The sequence below is a fragment of the Phocoena sinus genome, chromosome 20 (genome assembly GCF_008692025.1).
Source record: "Phocoena sinus isolate mPhoSin1 chromosome 20, mPhoSin1.pri, whole genome shotgun sequence".
Classification (NCBI taxonomy): Eukaryota; Metazoa; Chordata; class Mammalia; order Artiodactyla; family Phocoenidae; genus Phocoena; species Phocoena sinus.
Window position 1 is genome coordinate 29210535 of NC_045782.1, and position 23502 is coordinate 29234036.

The window sequence follows — 23502 nt, forward strand, 5'->3', positions numbered from 1 at the left end:
GACCGTCTCAGCGGAGTTCAGAGGGCCAGGCGGTGGGAGACTTCCCACAGGGGCGCTGAGATGTCGTCCACCGCGGCCTTTTACCTTCTCTCCACCCTGGGAGGGTACTTGGTGACTTCCCTCTGTTGCTCAAATACCCGACCTTGCTGCACCAGAGAAAGAAGCAACGATTCCTCAGTAAACACATCTCTCACCGCGGAGGTGAGAGGGGTCCCCAGAACCAGGTGGCGGAGGTGGGGGAGGCCCCCCACCTTGCCCCAGCCCGACTAGAGCTGAGGGTCCTCCGCAAAAGGCAGGCGGGTGGAAAATACGTGAGAGTTTGAGGAAGGATGGGCGTGTGTGGATAGAGGGCTCCCCCGGAGGTGAAGGCAGTGTGGAGGGGAGGTCGCCTGAAGGAAGGAAAGGGGTCTTGAGACAGAGCCAAGGTGGGGACCTCTCGAGTGCAGCGATGGATGTCAGGGGTTCTCAGAAGGAGGAAGGGCCAGGGTGAGAATGAAGGGTAGATGGAGGTTTCTCGGAGGAGGGAAGGATGATCGCAAGGTACCTTCCTAGCAGTGAGGCACAAGTGGGGAGCACCGGGCCGAGCCGGGGGTACCCCGCAGTGGGGAACCGGGAACAGACTTGTTCCGAGACAGCCAGTGGCTGAGCTTGTGGGAAGATGGGGCGAACTGCTTCCAGGGCTGAGGAACTGCGTGAACCTGGAGCGTGGTGCAGCCTGGGCATCTGCAGTCCCTGGGGGCCGGTCCCAATTCACCCCTCCATCCCCCCATTCTAAGCATGATAATTGAGAAGAGGGGGAACCGAGTCCCTGAGCCGGGGACACGTCCCAAGGTCCACAGTTACAGCTTGGGCTGGACTGGGACAGAAACTGGAGCGTCCTGGTTCCCAAGGCTGCAAACCTCGCACCTGTTTTTTTTTTTTTCCAACCCCACCTTGCACCCCAGCAGTGACCGGTGGATTTCCAAAGACAAAAAGATGATTTAGTTAATGACAGGACTGTATTGTTTGACGAAAACAAAGAAGTTTCTTTTGGAACAGTGTCTTGCCAAAAGGAATGTAGATGAACCCTCTCATTTCCCAGACAGCAGGCCAAATCTTTGCCTCTTCATTATTGTGCGATAATGTCTTTATTTCATTTCACGCATGATGTATAAAATGTTGTGAGATTGGATTATTTCAATCAATTTTAGCTTGTTCTTTAGAGATGAATGTTAAACTAGGTTAAAATTGCTTGGAATTTACAGTCTAATACTTGAAATGGTAAAATTCTAGTTTACAGTCTAAATTTTGATTTAGTACCATGACTCCTTTGCTAACAAGAATTGGCCAGGAATAAGGGTTGTTTATGTGTTTTTGTGTTTTTTTAATTTAATGAATTTATTTATTGGCTGCATTGGGTCTTTGTTGCTGCCCGTGGGCTTTCTCTAGTTGCGGCAAGCGGGGAGCTACGCTTCATCGCGGTGCGCAGGCCTCTCATTGCGGTGGCTTCTCTTGTTGCGGACCATGGGCTCTAGGTGCGCGGGCTTCAGTAGTTGCGGCACGTGGGCTCAGTAGTTGTGGCACACGAGCTCTAGAGCGCAGGCTTAGTAGTTGTGGCACACAGGCTTAGTTGCTCCGCAGCATGTGGGATCTTCCCGGACCAGGGCTCGAACCCGTATCCCCTTCATTAGCAGACGGATTCTTAACCACTGCGCCACCAGGGAAGTCTCAGGAATGAGTTTTTAAATATCACAGAAGTACATTAGCATTCTTCTGTAAAATCTGTATAATTTAATCAGTTACACATAGTACTAAAGAGTGACTTCAGTGGTTATGCTAGTCTCCTACTCATGAAAAGTGTGAAAGGTTTTAAGGGATCTATCACCAGCTAAATGCCAAGTTATTTCTTATTTGGTTTACCTGTATTTTAATGGATACAAAGTTAAATTGTAGGATGACATATGACTACTAACGTGCCTTCAACCACTACAGCCAAAAAAACAACTTTTAGTGTTTGAGTTGTTGCCATAGAAGTATTTTCGATGGTAGTAGTCCTACTCTGGAGATAGTCAGTACCTTCTGCCAGTTGTGTTTACTGATTTAAAAAAAAGAAAAGTGTGCTTACTAAAAACCCAAAACAAAACTAGGTCCTCTAAAAAGCTATCTAAACGGTCGTTATGGGTGATCTAGATTTTATTTTAGAAGAAATAATCTTAACTCTGTAGGCTTGAAATACGTTTACAGTCCTAAATCAGTGTAGTAAATTCCTGTGTGTTCGTGCTTAATATGTTTTTGTTGAGTATGTATGCCAAATAATACAGTTGAATCCAGGGTGATAGAGGATATATTTACTAAAAAACACTTTGTAACTCAAGATACTAAGTTTCTGGAAAATAATAGACTAGGAAGCAGTCAGCTTCTGCTTGCTTTTTATTTTTGTCTTGGACACTGATAACAGCAATCAGTGTTATCTGTGCAAACTTTTCCATGCATGTCACAAACATTTGGGCTAATTCTCTATTGCCCTAACTGCAAATACCTGATATTTCATGAAAAACAGATGTATGATCATTCCAAGATTGAAACATTGATCATTATATATGTATAAAGTATATACGTCTGAATTGCTTTAACTTAAAACTCTTAATGTGTACTATATTATGTCTGCTATGAAAGCACTATCACCTGAGTCAGATTCTGGACCTATCACTAGTTAACCTTGGGAATAAGCCTTGGTTATTATAGAAGCAATATAACCTTGCTTCTCTTTGGGTTGTTATGAGAATTAGGTGTACAGAAAGGACTTTAAACACCGTAAAATTGTTTAGAAATATAAGCATGGATACAGGGGGTCACATTTGTATTTTGCAATGGAACTTTGAGTTGAGTGAGAAAAAATGAGATCACCCTATACTTAATGTCTTAGTTTTAATGAACACTTTTGCCTTTTACTGATTGATTGTCCTTGAAAGTAGAAAATACTCTAATGTTTTAAAAATTAAGTGGTGTAGGCCTGCTTTGTTCTTACCTCATTAAAGCATACATTGTATTACATTATATTGTAATATCTGCTTCCCTTATTAGACTGAGTTCCTCAAGGGCAGATTTTAGATTTTACTAATGCTTGGGTCTCTAGCCTCTAGTACAGATCCTAACATACACTTACAATAATATCTTGCTGTCTGCTAATTATCTATTGTGTGCTAGATACTTTCCATGTCTTTCCTTATCTATTTGACCAAAGAACACTTTTTGTAACTACAGTGTATTGATGAAATACCAATAGGACCAAAGATGTACCCTTTGGGTTAAATCGAGAGCAAGTCATACTCTCAAAGGCTATTTTTATAATTTCTCTATGAAATTATGGATTTTATTAATATTTTTACAATTGCATAAGTAACTCATATTCATTGTAGAAAACTTGGGAAATATAGAAATTAAAAAAGAAAAAATAGTTCCTAAAACTCACCATCCAGACATAATCTCTGTTAACATTCTGAAGTATGTCTTTTTTTTTTTAATATTTATTTTTATTTATTTATTTGGCTGTCAGGTCTTAGCTGCCGTACGTGGGATCTTTGTTGCCGCGTGTGGGATCTTTTAGATGTGGCATGCGAACTCTTAGTTGTGGCATGGGGGATCTAGTTCCCTGACCAGGGATTGAACCCAGGCGCACTGCACTGGGAGCGTGGAGTCTTAGCTACTGGACCACTAGGGCAGTCCCCTGAAGTGTATCCTTTAAGTACGTATTTTACTACATTTGGATCATACCATATATACACATATTTCAAATGCCCACTGAGTTAACTAGAGTTAGGATAGCAGGGAAATAACTTTTTCATACTCCCTAAGCTATCTCTATGGGCCAATTGAATTAAGCAACAGGCTTTTAAAAAAGAGATTCATTTATTAGGGTTCGGTGGCCAAAGAATTAAAAAAAAAATCAACTGATAAATTCCTCACCTTACCTTTTAATCTTTCACCCTTGGTTGCAAGGCCAAGTATTGCCACAATCTGGGCATTTTGCCAGATTGATTTCAGAGGTGATAAGTTTGAGGGTAAATATTGCTCATGGACACTGGCTGCTTCTGAGTCCTAAACTTTGTTTGCTCAAGGAGGAAACTGAGGCATCAGTTTGAGTCTCAAAGTGTCACTGGAAGTATTTTGGTTTTGGTTTTGTATGAATGTGTAAAGGGAGGGTAAAAGCAGGTGTTATCTATATTTCCCTGTATTTAAAAAAATTATACATATTACAAACTTAGAAAAATTAAATATCGTTATAGGAAAAGTTGAACGTATGACAAGATAGCAAAAACCACTTATTGAAAAGAGCACACATATGGTAGTTAGTTGGTAAATGCTGCCACCGTATCAATATACACTTTGAATATCATCCTTCTATGCTATTGATGTGTTTAATTTTTTTCTTATATCTGCAAATATATATTTCACTAATATTTTCCCCTTGAAATATAGAAACAATTCCGCAGTGTTCCAGGGATCGCATATTGAGAAATGCTCTTTTGTATATACCATCTGTAGTCCTTACAAGCTCTTCATGCTCTTATGGAAATATATATAGTTTCCAAAGTGCACTATAAATGTTGAATGAACAAGTGAATTTAGAAGTGGAGAAGGAACTTACTTTGTTGCTTGATTTACTGAATAACAACTCCATTTTAAGTTGATATAAGGTTATGTCTTCAAACATTAAAATATGTTTTATTTGCACTAAGCTGTCTTTTCCAATATCAGAAAAATTTTAATTTGGAAGTTGTTCTTTTGCGGCTGGTGCACATTGTCATATTTGTCATTGGTTTTATAAACATCACACACACACACACACATATAGCATGTATACAAAAGATGTTAATGATAGTGGTCATTGGAGGATAACTGTAAAACAAGTGTACAATGTTTGTTGAATGTTTATTGGTATATAAAACATTTGGGAGGTAAAAAGGAAACTGACCAGACATTTCTTTCCTTTACAGCATTTAAATCTAATTAAAGATACAAAAGAGAATGTTTCCTTTCCTTTTCCTATCCTAACAGAAATTAACCAGTCACAAAGTAATTATGAGGTACTAGTAAGAGAGGAAAGTTAACATAGAATGAAAAATTGGGAAATATAGCTTTGTATAGTATTAGGAAGTAAAGCTTTCTCAAAGAAGTGAAAACTGAGAACTGGCGGAGAGGGAGGCAGGGGGACATAAGCAGAGAAATTATGAACAAATTATAGTAGGACAGCATGTCAAATCTATGATACTCATCCTCATCCACATTTCATAATTAACTTCATAACTAATTAACAAACTTTTGTTTACATGTTGAATGGTTATTTGCAAAGCCAGGCATTAAGCTGCTTATTGAGGAAAAAGAAAAATTAACGGCAGGTGTGCTCTATGAATGATATGATGATAATTGAAAGGAGAAGGAATTCAAACCATTTCGTGAGAGAAGAGCTATCACCAAATAATTCTTTGGAGAGGAATGGCATACTTTTAAATTAGTCTACTTTTAAATTAGTCCCTTAGTTACTCTCGGGGCTTTCACCATATGAATCTTAACAAGTAATTTATGGGTATTATCATTGTGGGATTTGTCTTCAAGCTTTACAAACAAGTATAAGAATATGGAAATAAGGACCAATACGAGTAACTTATCTGTAAAACTGAAATAAGGAGAAATATGAATGGCAGCATAGAAACTGCAGCATAGTTAGTGGTAAAAAGGGTGGGATCTGAAGTCATACTGCTTTTGCTCGAAATTCAGTTCCCCTTGTTGGCTATGTGATCTTACACAATTTTATTTTCGGAGATGCCAGAAATCTTGCCATGGTTGTGGGCATTTTAATGAAATAATATATAGAGTGCTAAGCACAGTATCTAGCTTCTATTAATTATTAATATCTTGACCACCTTTTCAATATTTTATTTTATTTAGTACTGGCTATTAATTTCATAAACTTATAGATCAAAGATCTTAATAATGCTTGCATGCTTAAGCTCTTAGGTTTAAATGAATTACAAATAAAATTAATATGGGAAGGAGACATAAAAGACAAACAGGTAGACTTTGAATGTAAATATTAGTAGTAAAAATTATATTAACTGTGGGGAAATTTATTTCAGATTTCTGAATCTCTATTTTATATTTTTCCTAACTCCTTTTCCTCAAAACAAAAAGAGCCAACTATAAGTATCTTTTGAACTTTTTATTATGGAACATTTTAATCATATACAAAAGTAGTAAGACTCTATCACTCAGATACAAATAATTATCAACTCATGCCCAATGTTGTTTCATCTGTATCCCTGCCCATTCTTCTCACCTGTATTATTCTGAAACAAATATCATATCGTTTCAAACTTAATAAATATTTGTTGAACACTTTTGTAGAATATTCTTACACATGTATATTACAAAGCCCTTGCTATTGAAATTTGAGAAGGCTTACTTTCCCATCCCAACTTTGGAACCAACTTAGAAATAAAAATGCATGCAACAGAAAGATAGAGGTATGGGACTTCCCTGGCAGTCCAGTGGTTAAGACTCTGTGCTTCCACTGCAAGGGACTCGGGGAACTAAGATCCTGCATGCTGCGCTGAGCAGAAATTTTGTTCCTTCTGAGGGTGGGCCACTCCAAATTAAGGGGACTATGAAGGGCTGAGTCACAGATGGACGGACAGCTCTTTCTCCTACGTGGCTTCTGCTCCCATGGGGAGGAGTATATGAGGGAATAAAGAAGGGTTAAAAGTGCTCCTTCCATTCTTTTCCCTCCTTGCGGACTAGAGTGGAATTTTCCTTCACTAGGTGGGAACAGGTAGCTGGGGATAGATGTTCCTCTCAATACTTGCCTTCAAAAAGCCTTCTAGGGCTTCCCTGGTGGCGCAGTGGTTGAGAGTCCGCCTGCCGATTCAGGGGACACGGGTTCGTGCCCCGGTCCGGGAGGATCCCACATGCCGCGGAGCGGCTGGGCCCGTGAGCCATGGCCGCTGAGCCTGCGCGTCCGGAGCCTGTGCTCCGCAACGGGAGAAGCCACAACAGTGAGAGGCCCGCGTACCGCAAAAAAAAAAAAAAAAAAAAAAAAAAAGCCGCCTCAGGGTTTAGGTGGTGTACCAGAATATAAAAAACATAGGACTTAGAAATAAAGGCTTTTTGAACAAACATTTAGGCATAGCATACATGTGGTAGCACTAACCTTAAGTGTACAGTTTAATATCTTTTTTAACATATGTGTACATCCAGGTAGCCATTTACTCAGATCAAGATATAGAACATTTCTAGAATCCCATAAGATTCCCTTGGTTCCCTTCCCAGTCTATCCTTCTCCATCCCCAGAGGTGACCACTCCTCTGACTTTTCTGATCATTGAATTTTTTAAAAATTTATTTTATTTTTGGCTGCATTGGGTCTTGGTTGCTGTGCGCGGGCTTTCTCTAGTTGCGGTGAGTGGAGGCTACTCTTCCTTGTGGTGCCCGGGCTTCTCATTGCAGTGGCTTCTCTTGTTGCGGAGCACGGGCTCTAGGCGCACGGGCTTCAGTAGTTGCGGCCCGCGGGCTCTAGAGCACAAGCTCAGTAGTTGTGGTACACGGGCTCAGTTGCTCCACAGTATGTGGGATCTTTCCAGACCAGGGCTCGAACCCATGTCCCCTGCATTGGCAGGTGGATTGTTAACCACTGCGCCACCAGGGAAGCCCTGATCCTTGATTATTTAAGACAGTGGTTTTCAAAGTGTGGTCTGTGGACTCCTGGGAGTCCCCAAGACCTTTCATGGGTCTACAAGGTCAAAATTATTTTCATAAGACATTACTTACCTTTTTCACCTTGTTGACATTTGCACTGATGGTGCAAAAGCAGTAGTCGGTAAAACTGCTGTTGCTTTAGCACAAATGAAAATACTGGTACCAAATGTACTAGTAGCCATTGTATTCCTCACCATCATGCACTCACATTTTTTTTTAAAAAGGCAGTTTCATTTAAGAATATCTTTGATGTATTAGAAAAATTATTAATTTTATTAAATGTCAATCCTTGAGTACACATAAGTTTTAATATTCTGTGTGACAAAATTGGAAGTACACAAAAATCACTTTTGCTGCATACCAAAGTAGGAAGATGATTGTCTTGAGGAAAAGTACTTGTGCAATTGCTTGAATTCTGAGCTGAATTAGCCTTTATTGTTTTCCACAGAACACCATTTTTTTTTTACATCTTTATTGGAGTATAATTGCTTTACAATGGTGTGTTAGTTTCTGCTTTATAACGAAGTGAATCAGTTATACATATACACATGTTCCCATATCTCTTCCCTCTTACGTGACCCTCCCTCCCACCCTCCCTATCCCACCCCTCCAGGCGGTCACAAAGCACTGAGCTGATCTCCCTGTGCTATGCGACTACTTCCCACTAGCTATCTACCTTATGTTTGGCAGTGTATATATGTCCATGCCTCTCTCTCTCTTTGTCACAGCTTACCGTTCCCCCTCCCCATATCCTCAAGTCCATTCTCTAGTAGGTCTGTGTCTTTATTCCTGTCTTACCCCTAGGTTCTTCATGACATTTTTTTCCCTTAAATTCCATATATATGTGTTAGCATACGGTATTTGTCTTCCTCTTACTGACTTACTTCACTCTGTATGACAGACTCTAGGTCTATCCACCTCATTACAAATAGCTCAATTTCATTTCTTTTTATGGCTGAGTAATATTCCATTGTATATATGTGCCACATCTTCTTTATCCATTCATCCGATGATGGACACTTATGTTGTTTCCATCTCCGGGCTATTGTAAATAGAGCTGCAATGAACATTTTGGTACATGACTTTTTTTTTTTTTTTTTTTTTTTTGCGGCACACCGGCCTCTCACTGTTGTGGCCTCTCCCGTTGCAGAGCACAGGCTCCGGATGCGCAGGCTCAGCGGCCATGGCTCACGGGCCTAGCCGCTCTGCAGCATGTGGGATCTTCCCGGACTGGGGCACGAACCCGTGTCCCCTGCATCGGCAGGCGGACTCTCAACCACTGCGCCACCAGGGAAGCCCCATGACTCTTTTTGAATTATGGATTTCTCAGGGTATATGCCCAGTAGTGGGATTGCTGGGTCATATGGTAGTTCTATTTGTAGTTTTTTAAGGAACCTCCACACTCTTCTCCACAGTGGCTGTATCAATTTACATTCCCACCAACAGTGCAAGAGGGTCACAGAACCCCATTTTCACTTAAAAAACTGACTGAAGAACTGGTTATTCAGCCTTGAGTATTCAGCAGATATGTTCTTGAAAATTAATAAAGTGAGTCTGTCATTAGAAGAAAAATAGTCTAGCTGCCTTCTATTAAAGCAATGCCAATGATTAAATTTGAGCTTTCAAGCAAAAATTAGACTTCTGAAAAACTTGTATCATCCACTGTGAGCTTGGTAGCTTTCCAATTTTTAAAGACTTTCCTGATGATATCAGGTATTAACAAATGTGATTTTTAAAAAGTATTGTCTAATGAAATGTGTCAGTATTTAGAAGATCAGCATAATTCAGTGAATCAGTATTTTCTGAAAAACCATGCATGGGTGAAAGATCCATTCAAAATTCAAGATGGGCTAATCGATTTTCCTGTAATAGAGTATGAAGAGATCATTAATACGGTTCAGATTCCACATTACAACTAACTTTTAAGAATTTGCCATTTGTTGAATTTTGGTGCAGTATCACAGAAGAATCTTTCTTTTCCAACTATCTGTGTGAAGGTTGATATGTACGTATGAAGCAGATATGAGAATCTGGCTGCCTTCTATTAAGCCAGACATTAAAGAGATTTGCAAAAGTGTAAACCAATGCCACTCTTAGTGTTAAATATTTTTGTCAGATCGTTATTTTTCATAAAATGTTATGTTAACATGTAATGGATTTATTATTGTTATTTTCAAAGTTTTAAAATTTAGAAGTCAATTTCTAATATGTAATTATTAATGGATATAACCCACATAATCAAAAGCTCTTTGAGGGACTTCCCTGGTGGTGCAGTGGTTAAGAATCCTCCTGCCAGTGCTGGGGACACGGGTTTGAGCCCTGGCCCGGGAAGATCCCACATGCCGCAGAGCAACTAAGTCCCTGCGCCACAACTACTGAGCCTGCATGCCACAACTACCGAAGCCCATGCGCCTAGAGCCCATGCTCCGCCACAAGACAAGCCACCGCAATGAGAAGCCTGCACGTCGCAACGAAGAGTAGCCCCTGCTCGCCACATCTAGAGAAAGCCCTTGTGCAGCAACGAAGACCCAACGCAGCCAAAAATAAATAAATTAGTTAATTAATTTTAAAAATGCTTAAAAAAAAAGCTCTTTGAGGTACTCAGTAAGAGTCCTGAGACCAAAATGGTTAGGAACTGCTAGTTTAAGGCATGAACTCTTGACTGTAATAAGAATCATTGTCATCTGAAGTAATTTTTTTATAAAGTGCTTCACAGAGGAGTTGAGAAGTGAACATTTCCCCCCCACTCCACGCGGCTTGCAAGATCTTAGTTCCGTGCCCTCAGCAGTGAAAACACGGAGTCTTAACCACTGGACTGCCAGGGAATTCCCAAATGGATTGTTTATTGTACCAAATAGCAAGGAAATTAAAAGGACACAGAAGTCAGCTTGAAGGAGCTAATGATGTTGATTTTGATTACTTGGTGAAAGTGGTGTCTGCCAGACTTTTCCGTTGTGAAGTTACTTTTTCTCTTTGTAGTTAGTATTTTTGTAGGAAAGTACTTTGAAACCACATAAACACTCCATTCCTTATCAAACTTTTGGTCCAGTTATTAAAATGGATTCAGAATATGCTATTTTGTTTAATGGTTTGAAGTTTGTTACTATCATTATTTTGATGCTAACATTGTCTCAGGTTTGGCCAGTGAGAGCTTCTTCAAACTGGCTTCTGTGTCCTGTTAACTTCCTTGCTTTTTGGTACAACAGGCAGTAGTTTAACCTAATCTACAAGTAACCATTTTAGCACTCTTTTCTTTTAGGTAGTATTCTAGAGTGCTTTGTTCTTGAATATTGATGATCTGTTTATAACATATTTCCTTAGTTTTTGACTAAAACAAGCACTGACTGGACTTTAAAAAGTCATTTAATGTCAAAAGAGCACTTACTTTTGAAAAAACTTTAATCTCCATATTTGCTTCATCTGTTTTCTATTGTGCTTTAACTCTAGTAATTAAAGTGAACCTAAAGTCAAAGTAGTAGCTTTTAATATATGTATATATATATATATATATATATATATATATATATATATATATATATTTTGGCTCCACCGGCTCTTAGTTGCGGCACATGGGATCTTTAGTTGCAGCATACAAACTTCTTAGTTGTGGCATGCGGACTTCATAGTTGCAGCATGTGGACTCTTAGTTGTAGCATGCATGTGAGATCTAGTTCCCTGACCAGGGATCAAACCTGGGCCCTCTGCATTGGGAGTGCGGAGTTTTACCCACTGGACCACCAGGGAAGTCCCCAAAGTAGCTTGTTTCACATAGGTACCCCTTTCTCTCTGCTAAACTGATGGAACTTTTAGAACATTAGGTTAATATATTCATTTCTTCATACCTTGTGTTTCTATTCATTATTAATTAGGTTGCCATAAAAATACAATCTAACAATATAAAAGAAGAAAACTTTAATACTCTTGCAAATATGTTCAGATGTTATTGTATGTAAGACATTTTAATTCTATTATTTGAACAGCACCTTAAACTTGAATTGCCTCTTTTGTTAAGAAGAAATTGTCGGGCTTCCCTGGTGGCGCAGTGGCTGAGAGTCTGCCTGCCAATGCAGGGGACACGGGTTCGAACCCTGGTCTGGGAGGATCCCACATACCGTGGAGCAACTAAGCCCGTGAGCCACAACTACTGAGCCTGTGCATCTAGAGCCTGTGCTCCATAACAAGAGAAGCCACGACAATGAGAAGCCCGCGCACTGTGATGAAGAGTAGCCCCCGCTCACCGCAACTGGAAAAAGCCTGGGTACAGAAACGAAGACCCAACACTGCCAAAAATAAATAAATAAATAAATTTATTTTTAAAAAAAAAGAAATTGTCTGTTTTTCCAAGTATTTAGAAAAGTATTTCCAAAGTATTTTTCCTGGGCATTCCATTAATTATTGGGTTGGCTAAAAAGTTCGTTTGGGTTTTTCTTCTATGTTGTTGGGCCTCTCACTGTTGTGGCCTCTCCCATTGCGGAGCACAGGCTCCGGATGCGCAGGCTCAGCGGCCACGGCTCACAGGCCCAGCTGCTCCGTGGCATGTGGGATCTTCCCGGACCGGGGCACGAACCCGTGTGCTCTGCATCGGCAGGCGGACTCTCAACCACTGCGCCACCAGGGAAGCCCTATGTTGTTTTTTAAAAAAATATTTATTTAGGCTGCTCCAGGTCTTAGTTGCATCATGTTAGCTTTTAGTTGTGACATGCATGTGGGATCTACTTCCCTGACCAGGGATTGAACCCAGGCCCCCTGCATTGGGAGTATGGAGTCTTAGCCACTGGACCACCAGGGAAGTCCCTCCTCATCCTTATAGATAGGGAAGCTCAGCCATAGAAAGGTGAGTTAATTTTCTCAAGGTCACACAAGTATCAAACAGACTTGAGAGTAGAGATCCTAACTCCAGAGCCCCACCCTCAACTACTACACTATATTACACTCAGCCAAGATGATTAAAACAGTCACTTCTCTTAAGTAATTAATGGGAAAGGGAGAAAAGAGATGGGTAAACACTTTATGCTATAAATATGATAAATGCCTTAGTAGAAAGATGCATGAGAGACCTTGGGGACCCAGAGGAGAGACACTTTAACTCTGATGGTGTATATGTGCAAGTCCTCCTCTGTCTTTTCTATTATAGCTTTAAAAGCACGTTTAGGTTCTTGTAACCCTCCTGCGTTGCTGTGGCTGTGGTTTGATCTTTGATTCTTCTTGGTGCAGCTAAAAGCAATTCAAAATACCACTACATTCTTTAAAACACTTGTAATGTCTACATAATATACAAACATCATGATTCATTTGATGTATCTTTTTTAGGTGAATTTCTGGAAAAATAAAATGTTCAAATTAGCTTCAATTTAATGTTTTCACAGGTGCTGGAGAAAATTTGGAGAATACAATGGCAGCCTTTCAGCAGTAAGTATATAAAAAGGTACTCTTTTCTTTTACAGTTTATCTTTAAAGTGACGATGATTCACCAAGTGAGGATAGTACACGTGTAGCATCCACTTGTGGTAGTTGTTTCTATTTTATTAAAATGGCTTTTTTTTTTTTAGTTAGTCTGAAGTGTTACAAAGAGTGTTTGGCTTCTGCATAACTGAAAACTAGATCAGAGTTTTGGGTAATCAAAAGATACTATAGTTCCAAAGCTGAAAGAAGACATTTGTAACAAGGCACATACTGTGTGTAATGCTAATTAGCCTCAGAGAGAAAGAGAAAAGAAGAAAATGAAAACACTGTTACACTGGCTGTTATTTATGAGTAGGATTATGTGTCTACTCAGTAATTCTTCCACAGGTCAGGTCAAGCTGTCATCTGGTCTTTCTTCTTTGAAGCCTTAGGAGTGTTGATCTTATTTTTTAAAATCAGGTAAATTTTTTTTTCAGTTTTTAGATTATTCATATTTCATATAGATGTCTTTTAGAGCACCTCACAGAGAAGCAGCCGGAGACACAGGAATGAAAGCTGATTGATACCTTGTTCTTTGTCTTAGAGTGAATGATTATCATCAGTCTGTGGTAATGGTGCGAGCAGTTTTCTGTTCCCTGAAAAATAAGACGGGGAATGTGATAAGTTAACTCCCATGAAAAACATTACTATCCATATTTAGTAAGAAAAATATTTACTTATGTAATTTTTGAGCCATTTTTATGTGTATAATTGGGGCCAATAAATCAGGACAATTTGGCTTAAGTTTTTGTTCTGCTTCTCATCATTCAAAGACACTTTAGAGATTACTTTTCCTGTTACCAGGTCCCAAGGTACTGCTTTTCCATAGTCTAGTTTCGTCTAAATCCTATCCTCCTGTATCTGTTATTGCTTACTCTTTTTGTTCTATAATATGATGCTTTTGACTGTAATCTCAAGTCTCTTACAGCTCTAAAATGAAAAATCTTTCCTCCTGTCACTGACTGTGAAACAGAATAATTTAATTTAAATTACTTTGTTATCTTCTCTACTGAGATTATGTAGCTAGCTCCTATAGCAAAATATATTTAATTTTACGTGAACAATTTTCACTGTGATATACACACACATGTGCATACCCACGCACACCCTCATTCACTATCATTTATCCAATATTTGTTGCCTGTGATGTAGTAATATATATTACTTGGGGAAAAACTGCTCATAACCTTGAGTGGTTTTTAGCATTCCTTTATGTAAAAGTATATTATTTTGTAAGTTTTTCTCCATATTTTTTTTGCTAAATCTTTACGAAACACCCTTATTTATGAAATTAAACTATTTCTAAGGATGGTACATTTGTATAATACATTATTTCTAAGGATGGTACCTAAATGTTTTTTATCTTTGAAGACTTTGATCCTCTGAAAAATTTTTTGATATTCAAAGAATAATTTAGATGGTTTTTACTTGCTAGATACAAAATTTCATTTCCAGTCTTCAAGCAGTTTGTTTTTATATTGTTTTGTTCAAGCAGTAACTATTGAAGAGTACTACAGTCTATCATGTGGTAGCTTTCTATAACTTTAGTTTTTTGGAGGTTTTTCTGGTGCTTTAAAAGAAGAAAGCAACTCTTCCGTATGTTATTATTAGTGTTTATTAGATACATTTATTTGTAAGGCTGTTTGCTAATTGACTTTGAAATTTATAGAAAACCTAAATTAAATAGGCTTTAATTTTAAACTTAATTTTTTTTGTTGTTGGTCGTGATGATTTTGTTTTTTGTTTTGTTTTGTCTTATGCATCAGTGCTCTTTCTTTCAATAAGTAGTTTTTTAAATTGTACTTTGTTTTCATTTATAAATATTTAACTGCTAGGACACTTAGAAAGTTTTCTTTTAATATGCCTACTTCATGAACAACAAGAAAAAAGTTGTTTAAGCGTACTATTTTTAAGGTACTGTATACTAAAAAGATAAAGAGTTATAATACATAATTGATGAAAGACAGACACTGTGCTTAATTATGGTATATGCTTGAAAGGATATATAGTTGAAGGAGAGATAGTAAAAAATACAATGAGCAGCTAAAACTTAGATCTTATTTATATATACGGTTAGACATATACTTCACAAAGCATGTATATTATGACATGGAGGTCAAGATGATATTAGAGAAAATATAAATAGTTGGTGTGGGAAGCCTAGTTAAGATTAACCAGAATATTGAAAAGATACCAGGATTAGAAGAGCTATCATTTGGTGGAGAGGAAGAAACTATTTTAAAAATGTGAAATGTTTGAGGTTAAGATGTGATGGTATGTGGACAAGATACATCTAGAAAATTGAAAGGACCTTAAGAATGCATGGAAAATTAATTCATTATATGTTCATTACATTATAGTAGGGCTAAAGAAGTAATTAGTACTGACACAGAGAAATAGTTACATCTCACAATTTATAAAAGTTCTTTAATGTGCTTTATAAAATAATTTAACAGACACCTTAAGTTATGAATGTGGTTCTTCTGGGATTCCTTGGGAGCCAGAATCCTTATTGATTTCTCAATCCCTAACATTTAGCTCTGGTGCTAATAGGTTCTCACTAATCACTTACTGAATGATATATGGAATGTGGCACTCAAGAACAAAGCAGAATATTGGGTGGTAGGATAAATTGGAAGATTGGGATTGACATATATACATATTGATGCTATGTATAAAATAGATAACTAATGAGAACCTACTGTATAGCACAGGGAACTCTACTCAATGCTCTGTGGTGACCTAAATGAGAAGCAAATCCAAAAAAGAGGGGCCGTATGTATACGTGTGGCTGATTCACTCTGCTGTACAGTATAAACTAACACAATATTGTGAAGCAAGTAAACTCCAATAAAAAATAAGCAGAATTTTAACGGAAGACAGAGACAGAATCCCATTCATAATAAATATGTAACCAAAAACTAAGGAATTGTACTACAAAGATACACACACACACAGAGTCACTAAGCCCCTGAGTATGTAAAATCTGGTTCTTAAGAGCTAATAAAACTAGGTTATTAAACCAGGCTGCCTTTGTAAATACCCATAGGACAATTTGATCCCTGTGGTATTACCACGAATGCTTAGAGAAAGAAACAAATTGTATTAGCAATAGCTGCAAGTATAAGTTGGCAGACAGTCAGAGTAATTAATCAGTGACCTGATTCTCATGATAAAATTCTTTAGAATGTCTAATTAATACAATACTAATTATCTCATCTCTGAAATGGGAATAATAATACAACCTCAATGTTTTGAGGAATAAATGAGATTCAAATAAATTCTTTACCATAGAGTCAGTTTTAAGTTATGATGCATTGTTTTTGTGAAGTTTGAAGTAATTTCACTTCTTTTAGAGCTAGAGTTTTTATTTCTTTTTCCGGAAATGTTGAAGCCTTGGCTTCCCTAGCTTTTTTCTGTGTTTGTCATCAGCTTATCAGAAATGCAACTATACAATGTTTGGTGTTTCCGTTGAAGTAGATGCATATCGTTATTTATGGAAAAATTTGAAAGCCAAAGTGATTTAAAAAAAGTTTTCTTGCTCTGTTCCAGCTATTTGTGTATCAAATTTGAGATAATTTTATTAGAATAATTTAAAAATTGTCCTAGATACACTTACTATTGTTCTAAATTTTTACTTATTAGCTTGTTAATAAGAGATAAACATACAATAAATAGAAATTTTTTTTTATAATTCCTAAACATTTCTAAAAATATCCAACATTTCAGCTAAAGGCAAACTTCATACTTAGAAAGATTTTAGGTAATATGTATAATATTTTTTAAATACAGGAAAATATAGATAACCCCTGCTCTTACCCTCCTTTACACACTCATACAAAACCAAAACAAAAATAAAAGACGTGTATGTGACCAAAAATCAGCAGTACCAACAGTACCAATTTTTTTTTTTTAGCTATATAAAGAATCTTGGAATTTTATTTTAAAACTGTTTGCTGGCTCTATATGTCACTTACAGTGTCTACATTTTTTATTCTTTTTTTAAAAAAAACTAAACATAGTTTAAAAATATTCAAGGAAATTTTAAAATATAGAAAAACAATTCTATCAACCTAAAACCTATTTTTATTTGCCTATTTGCGTTTTTTTTTTTAACATTTTATATTTATTTATTATTTATTTTGGCTGTGCTGGGTCTTAGTTGCGGCATGCAGACTCTTAGTTGCGGCAGGCATGTGGGATCTAGTTCCCTGACCAGGGATCGAAGCCAGGCCCCCCCCTTTTTTTTTTTTTTGCGGTACGCGGGCCTCTCACTGTTGTGGCCTCTCCCGTTGCAGAGCACAGGCTCAGCGGCCATGGCTCACGGGCCTAGCCGCTCCGCAGCATGTGGGATCTTCCTGGACCGGGGCACGAACCCGTGTCCCCTGCATCAGCAGGCGGACTCTCAACCGCTGCGCCACCAGGGAAGCCCGAACCCGGGCCCCTTGCGTTGGGAGCACGGAGTCTTACCCACTGGGCCACCAGGGAAGTCCTTATTTGCCTATTTTTGGATTTTATTTTTACACATTTGTGGTTCTAGCAAACACACAACTGGCAAATAATCTCTTTTAAAGGCGGATGTCCTTTAGAAGAGGACATGTACAATTAACAATTATTTACATCTTAGTAAGAATTACATTAAGGAGCCAAGTTTGTTTGTTTTCCTCTAACAACTGGTGATAATCAGAACAATGAAAGGGAAGATTATTTAAGGAGCGGTATGAGACTTTGGCACAAAGCAGCAAGTGGCCATTGGGTCTTTTGGAGTGGGATTCTGATGGGCTTGGATCATCAGAAGAGACCAAGTATGAGAAAATTCCGAAGTGGTTGGCTCCAAAGTTAAATTTTGTCAGGTATATATATATATATACACACACACACACACTTTATCAATGGGATCATACCATACCTACTTTTTTTTTCATTTAGATTCAACAGTGACATTCCATTGTTGGAAAAAAAACTTCATTGAATAGAGTGAATACTTGATTCTTTGAAATATGGTACTTACTATGGCTATGGATTATCATTGATGAACATTTAGGTGCTAGCTGGATGATAATTCATTAAAATTTAAAATGTTCATAGACATTGATAACCAAAATATGGCTTCATTCTGCTCAATTATTTTTATTTTTTTTAATTAATTCATTTATTTTTGGCTGCATTGGGTCTTCTTTGCTGCATGCGGGCTTTCTCTAGTTGCGGCGAGCGGGGGCTACTCTTCGTTGTGGTGTGCGGGCTTCTCACTGCAGTGGCTTCTCTTGTTGCGGAGCACGGGCTCTAGGTGCACAGGCTTCAGCAGTCGTGGCTTGCGGGCTCTGGAGCGCAGGCTCAGTAGTTGTGGCGCACGGGCTTAGTTGCTCCGCGGCATGTGGGATCTTCCTGGACCAGGGCTCGAACCCGTGTCCCCTGCACTGGCAGGCGGATTCTTAATCACTGCGCCACCAGAGGAGTCCCTCTGCTCATTTAGAAATGTGTGAATACCTGCAATATGCCCAACATCGTGAACGTTGGAAAATATGGAACAGACAGATACCTTCCTCACTAGGAATCTAGTATCTAGTTGTAGAGACATGACCTTACATGAAGTCATTTCCATTTCAAATTGTTTCCATCTTATAAAAAACAATTTGAATGTATAGGAATATATTACATAAACTGTAATTTATCTACTTTTATGTTTTCTCATTCCTGCTTTCTCACTCTGTTCACCCCAGCTCTTATTCTTTCCATTCCTGAATTTTAAAAAAGTAAAAGTTTCTTTCTAAAACTCTCTCCCTGCCGCACCCATGTTTACTTTTTTTTTATCTTGAAATGTCACTGGTGGTAATTGATACATAAAGTGCTTACAAAAACAAACAAGGGACTTCCCTGGAGGTCCAATGGTTAAGACTCTGCTCTTCCACTGCAGGGGTCACGGGTTTGATCCCTGGTCAGGGAACTAAGATCCTGCATGCGGTGCAGCCATAAAACAAAAACAACAACAACAAAACAAACATAAAGTGCTGTGTAGGCATTTTACATATACAGAGAGCTATCTCTTTTCATTCATTAATTCAATATTTAACAAATACATGGGACTGTCCTGGTGGAACAGTGGTTAAGAAATCCGCCTTCCAATGCAGGGGACGTGAGTTTGATCCCTGGTTGGGGAACTAAGATCCCACATGCCGCGGGGCAAGTAAGCCCTCGCGCCACAACTACTGAGCCTGCGTGCCTCAACTAGAGAGCCCACGTGCCACAAACTACAGAGCCCACATGCTCTGGAGCCCGTGCACGACAACCAGAGAGAAAACCTGCATGCCACAACTAGAGAGAAGCCCACGTGCTGCAATGAAGAGCCCGTGCACTGCAAAAAAAAAAAAAAAATATCCCACATGCCTCAGCGAAGACCTGACACAGCCAAAAATAATAATTAAAAAAATATTTTAAAAAGTAAAAAAATATATACTTATGGAGTACCTGCTGTGCCCAGCCCCATGCGTAGGCACTTGTTTACAATAGTAAACAAGCCATAGTCCACAAACCCTTTCGTCAGAGAGCACCTGTCTAATTGGGCAAGTAGGGGAAGATAAATAGATGTATTCAAAACAGTGTGGTAAGTACTCTGACACAGTAAACGCAGGTGCTACAGGAAGTCCTGGCAATTTGGCAAATAACTGGTAGATAGGCTACAAAATCCAGTCTGGGGTCAGGGGATTAGGGAAGGTATCCTGAAGTGGTAGTTTTTAAGCTTACACCTGAAAGATGAATAAGAGTTAGCAGATAAGGGGAAGAAGAAAGACTTTTTTAAAAACTGCTGTTGTAGTATGTATAATATACATTCAGTAATATGCACAAATCTTAAGTGCACAGCCCAAAGAATTTTAATATATGTATACACCTTTGTGACCACCACCCAGATAAAAATATAGAACATTTCTAGCACCCCTGAAAGCACCCTTGTGACCTTTCCCAGCCTGTACTCCTTTCCCCTAGATAACCATTATTTTAGTTTCTATTACAATAGATTGATTTTGTCTGTTCCTGATAACATAAATATCATCATACCGTATTTACACTTTTGTCTCTGGCTTTTCTTTCTTTCAATTTATATCTGTAAGATTCATCCATGATGTGTGAAATAATCTTGTACATGTTTTTTAATGGTCAAATGCATTCCTCTCTCTCAGGTATATACTTAGCAGAAGTTGAATTGCTGTGTCATAGGGTAGGTGGATAAGCAATATATGAGAGTTCCATTTGCTACACTGTCTTGCTAACTTACTGTCAGTCCTTTTAATTTTAGGCATTCTGATGGTGTATAGTGCTGTCTCGTAGTTTTAATATCCATTTCCCTGTTGAATTTTTTTTTTTTTTTTTTTTTGGCTGCGTTGTGTCTTCGTTGCTGCGCGCGGGCTTCCTCTAGTTAGGATGAGTGGGGGCTACTCTTCGTTGAGGTGTGTGGGCTTCTCATTGTGGTGGCTTCTCTTGTTGCGGAGCACGGGCTCTAGGGCGTCTGGGCTTCAGTAGTTGTGGCTCATAGTCTCTAGAGTGCAGGCTCAGTAGTTGTGGCACATGGGCTTAGTTGCTCCGAGGTATATGGGATCTTCCTGGACCAGGGCTCGAACCCATGCCCACTGCATTGGCAGGTGGATTCTTAACCACTGCACCACCAAGGAAGTCCTTCCTCCCTGTTGAATTTTGATGTTGAATTTCTGTTCATATGTTTATTCGCCACTTGGAAATTCTCATTTGTGAAGTGAGAAAACAATTATATTGTTTTTCTGTGAAAGACATTTCAGACAGAGGAAGTATTTAGAGAGCATGGGGCTGCTTGGAGTGTAGGTGCAAGGTGGGGAGGAGGTGAAGAGAACTAATATTATCATCACTGTTTTGCAAATAAGAAAACAAGCATAAAGAACTTGCCCAAGTAAGTGGCAGAGCCAGGATTTGAATGCAGGCTCCAATGTCTGTGCTGCTTCTTTTTTTCAGCTTTATTGAGGTATAATTGACAACATTATAATATATTTAAAGTGTACAATGTGAAAATGATAATGTGTGTATACATTGTGAATACACATCCCTCACCTCACATATTTACCTTTTTTTTTTCCGTGTTTGTGCTCTTAACCACCGTGGTATACCCTCTCTAAAAGTCGAAAGATCTTAGCGGTGAAAGGAACCTTAGAGATTATCTTCTCAATGTTTTTCTTTTTTTTAAACAATTTTTAAATTGTTAAATTTAAAATTTAAGTTTTATCATGGTAAAGTTTGCATAACATAAAATTTGCCATTTTAACCATTTGTAAGTGTGCAGTACAGTGGCATTATGTATATCACATTTTTATGCAGCCATCACTACTATGCATCTCTACAACTTTGTTTTTCACCTCTTATTTTTTTCAGTTTTATGAGAAATAATTGACCTACATCACTGTGTAAGAGTAAGGCATACAGCATGATGGTTTAATTTACATATATTGTGAAATGACTACCACAGTAGGTTCAGCTAACATCCATCCCCTCATAAGGATACAATAAAAAGAATAAAGGAAAAAAATTCTCCTGTGAAAAGAACTCTTAGGATTTATTCTCTTAACAATTTTCCTATGTATCATAACAACAGTTAGCTATAGTCATCACGTTGTACATTACATCCTTAGCGCTTATTTGTCTTATAACTAGAAGTTTGTACCTTTCATCTCCAGAACTTTTTAGTCATCTCATCCTAAAACTCTGTACGCATTAAATAATAACTACCCAAGCTCCCTGTCCCACAGCCCTGGTAACCACCATTATACTTTGTCTCTGTTAATTAAACTGTTCTAGGTACCTTGTATAAGTAGAATCATAAATATTTGTACTTTTGTTTTTGTTTTCACCTACCATAATGTCTACAAGGTTCATCCATATTGTCGTATATATCAGAATTTCCTTTCTTTTTAAAGACTGAATACTATTTCATTGTATGTATATGACACATTTTGTTTATCCGTTCATCAGTTGATGGACATTGGGTTGTTTCTACTTTCGGCTATTATGAATAACGCTTCTATGAACATGGGTATAACAATATCTCTTCAAGTTCCTGCTTTCAATTCTTTTCTATATATAACCAGAGTGGAATTACTGTATCATATGGTAAACCTATGTTCAGTTTTTTTAGGAACTGCCATACTGTTTTCCATAGTGGCGGCACCATTTTACATTCCCACCAACAATGTATAAGGGTTCCAGTTTCCTCACATCTTGGCCAATACTTGTTTTTGTTTTTTTAATATTTATTTATTTTTGGCTGCATTGGGTCTTAGTTGTGGCAGATGGGATCTTTCGTTGCGGTGCATGGTCTCTTCCTTGTGGCACGTGGGCTTCTCTGTAGTTGTGGCGCACAGGCTCAGTATTTGTGGTGCGTGGGCTCCAGAGCTCGTGGGCTCAGTAGTTGCAGCACGTGGGCTTAGATGCCCTGCAGCATGTGGGATCTTAATTCCCCGACCAGGGATCGAACCCACATCCCCTGCATTGGAAGGCGGATTTTTAACCACTGGAACACCAGGGAAATCCCAATACTTGTTTTTTGTTTTTCTTTTCCTCCCTTCCCTCTTTTCTTTCTTTCTTTTTTCTAATAGCCATTTGAATGAGAGTGAAGTATCTCATTGTGGGTTTTTTTTGTGTGTGGTACGCGGGCCTCTCACTGCTGTGGCCTCTCCCACAGTGGAGCACAGGCTCCGCACACGCAGGCTCAGTGGCCATAGCTCACAGGCCTAGCCGCTCCGCGGCATGTGGGATCCTCCTGGACCGGGGCACGGACCCGTGCATCAGCAGGCGGACTGTCAACCACTGTGCCACCAGGGAAACCCCTCGTTGTGGTTTTGATTACACTCCTCTAATGATTAATGATGTTGAGCATCTTTTCATGTGTGCTGCACATCTTTGCAAAATGTCTATTCATTTTTTAGTCTGATTGTCTTGTTGTCATTGCATTTTAGGAATTCTTTATGTATTGTGGATGTTAATTCTTTATCAGATAGGTGATTTGCAAATACATTTTCCCATTCTATGGGTTGCCTTTTTAGTCTGTGCTTTTGCTGTCATATCCAAGAAATCATTGCCAAATCCAATGTCATGAAGCTTTTTCTGTATGTTTTCTTCTGAGATTTTTTCATTTGAGTTCTTACAGTTAGATCTTTGATCCATTTTGAGTTTATTTTTGGATATAGTTTTAGGTAAGAATTCAAATTCATTCTTTCACATGTGAATATCCAGTTTTCCCAATACCATTTGTGAAAGGACTGCTCTTTCTCTAGTGAATGGTCTTTGTATCCTTGTCAAAAATCATTTGGCCATA

At 38.5% G+C, this 23502-nt stretch overlaps 1 protein-coding gene across 1 annotated transcript in view; it reads left to right on the top strand.

Moving 5' to 3' along the window:
• The window catches only part of GDPD1 (glycerophosphodiester phosphodiesterase domain containing 1), a 44419-nt gene continuing 20917 nt past the window's right edge, over nt 1–23502 (top strand). Inside the window, 3 exon segments of the mRNA XM_032615042.1 lie at nt 1–118; nt 121–201; nt 13097–13139. Of these exon segments, the coding sequence (XP_032470933.1) occupies nt 61–118; nt 121–201; nt 13097–13139 (182 nt within the window). The 5' untranslated portion in view covers nt 1–60.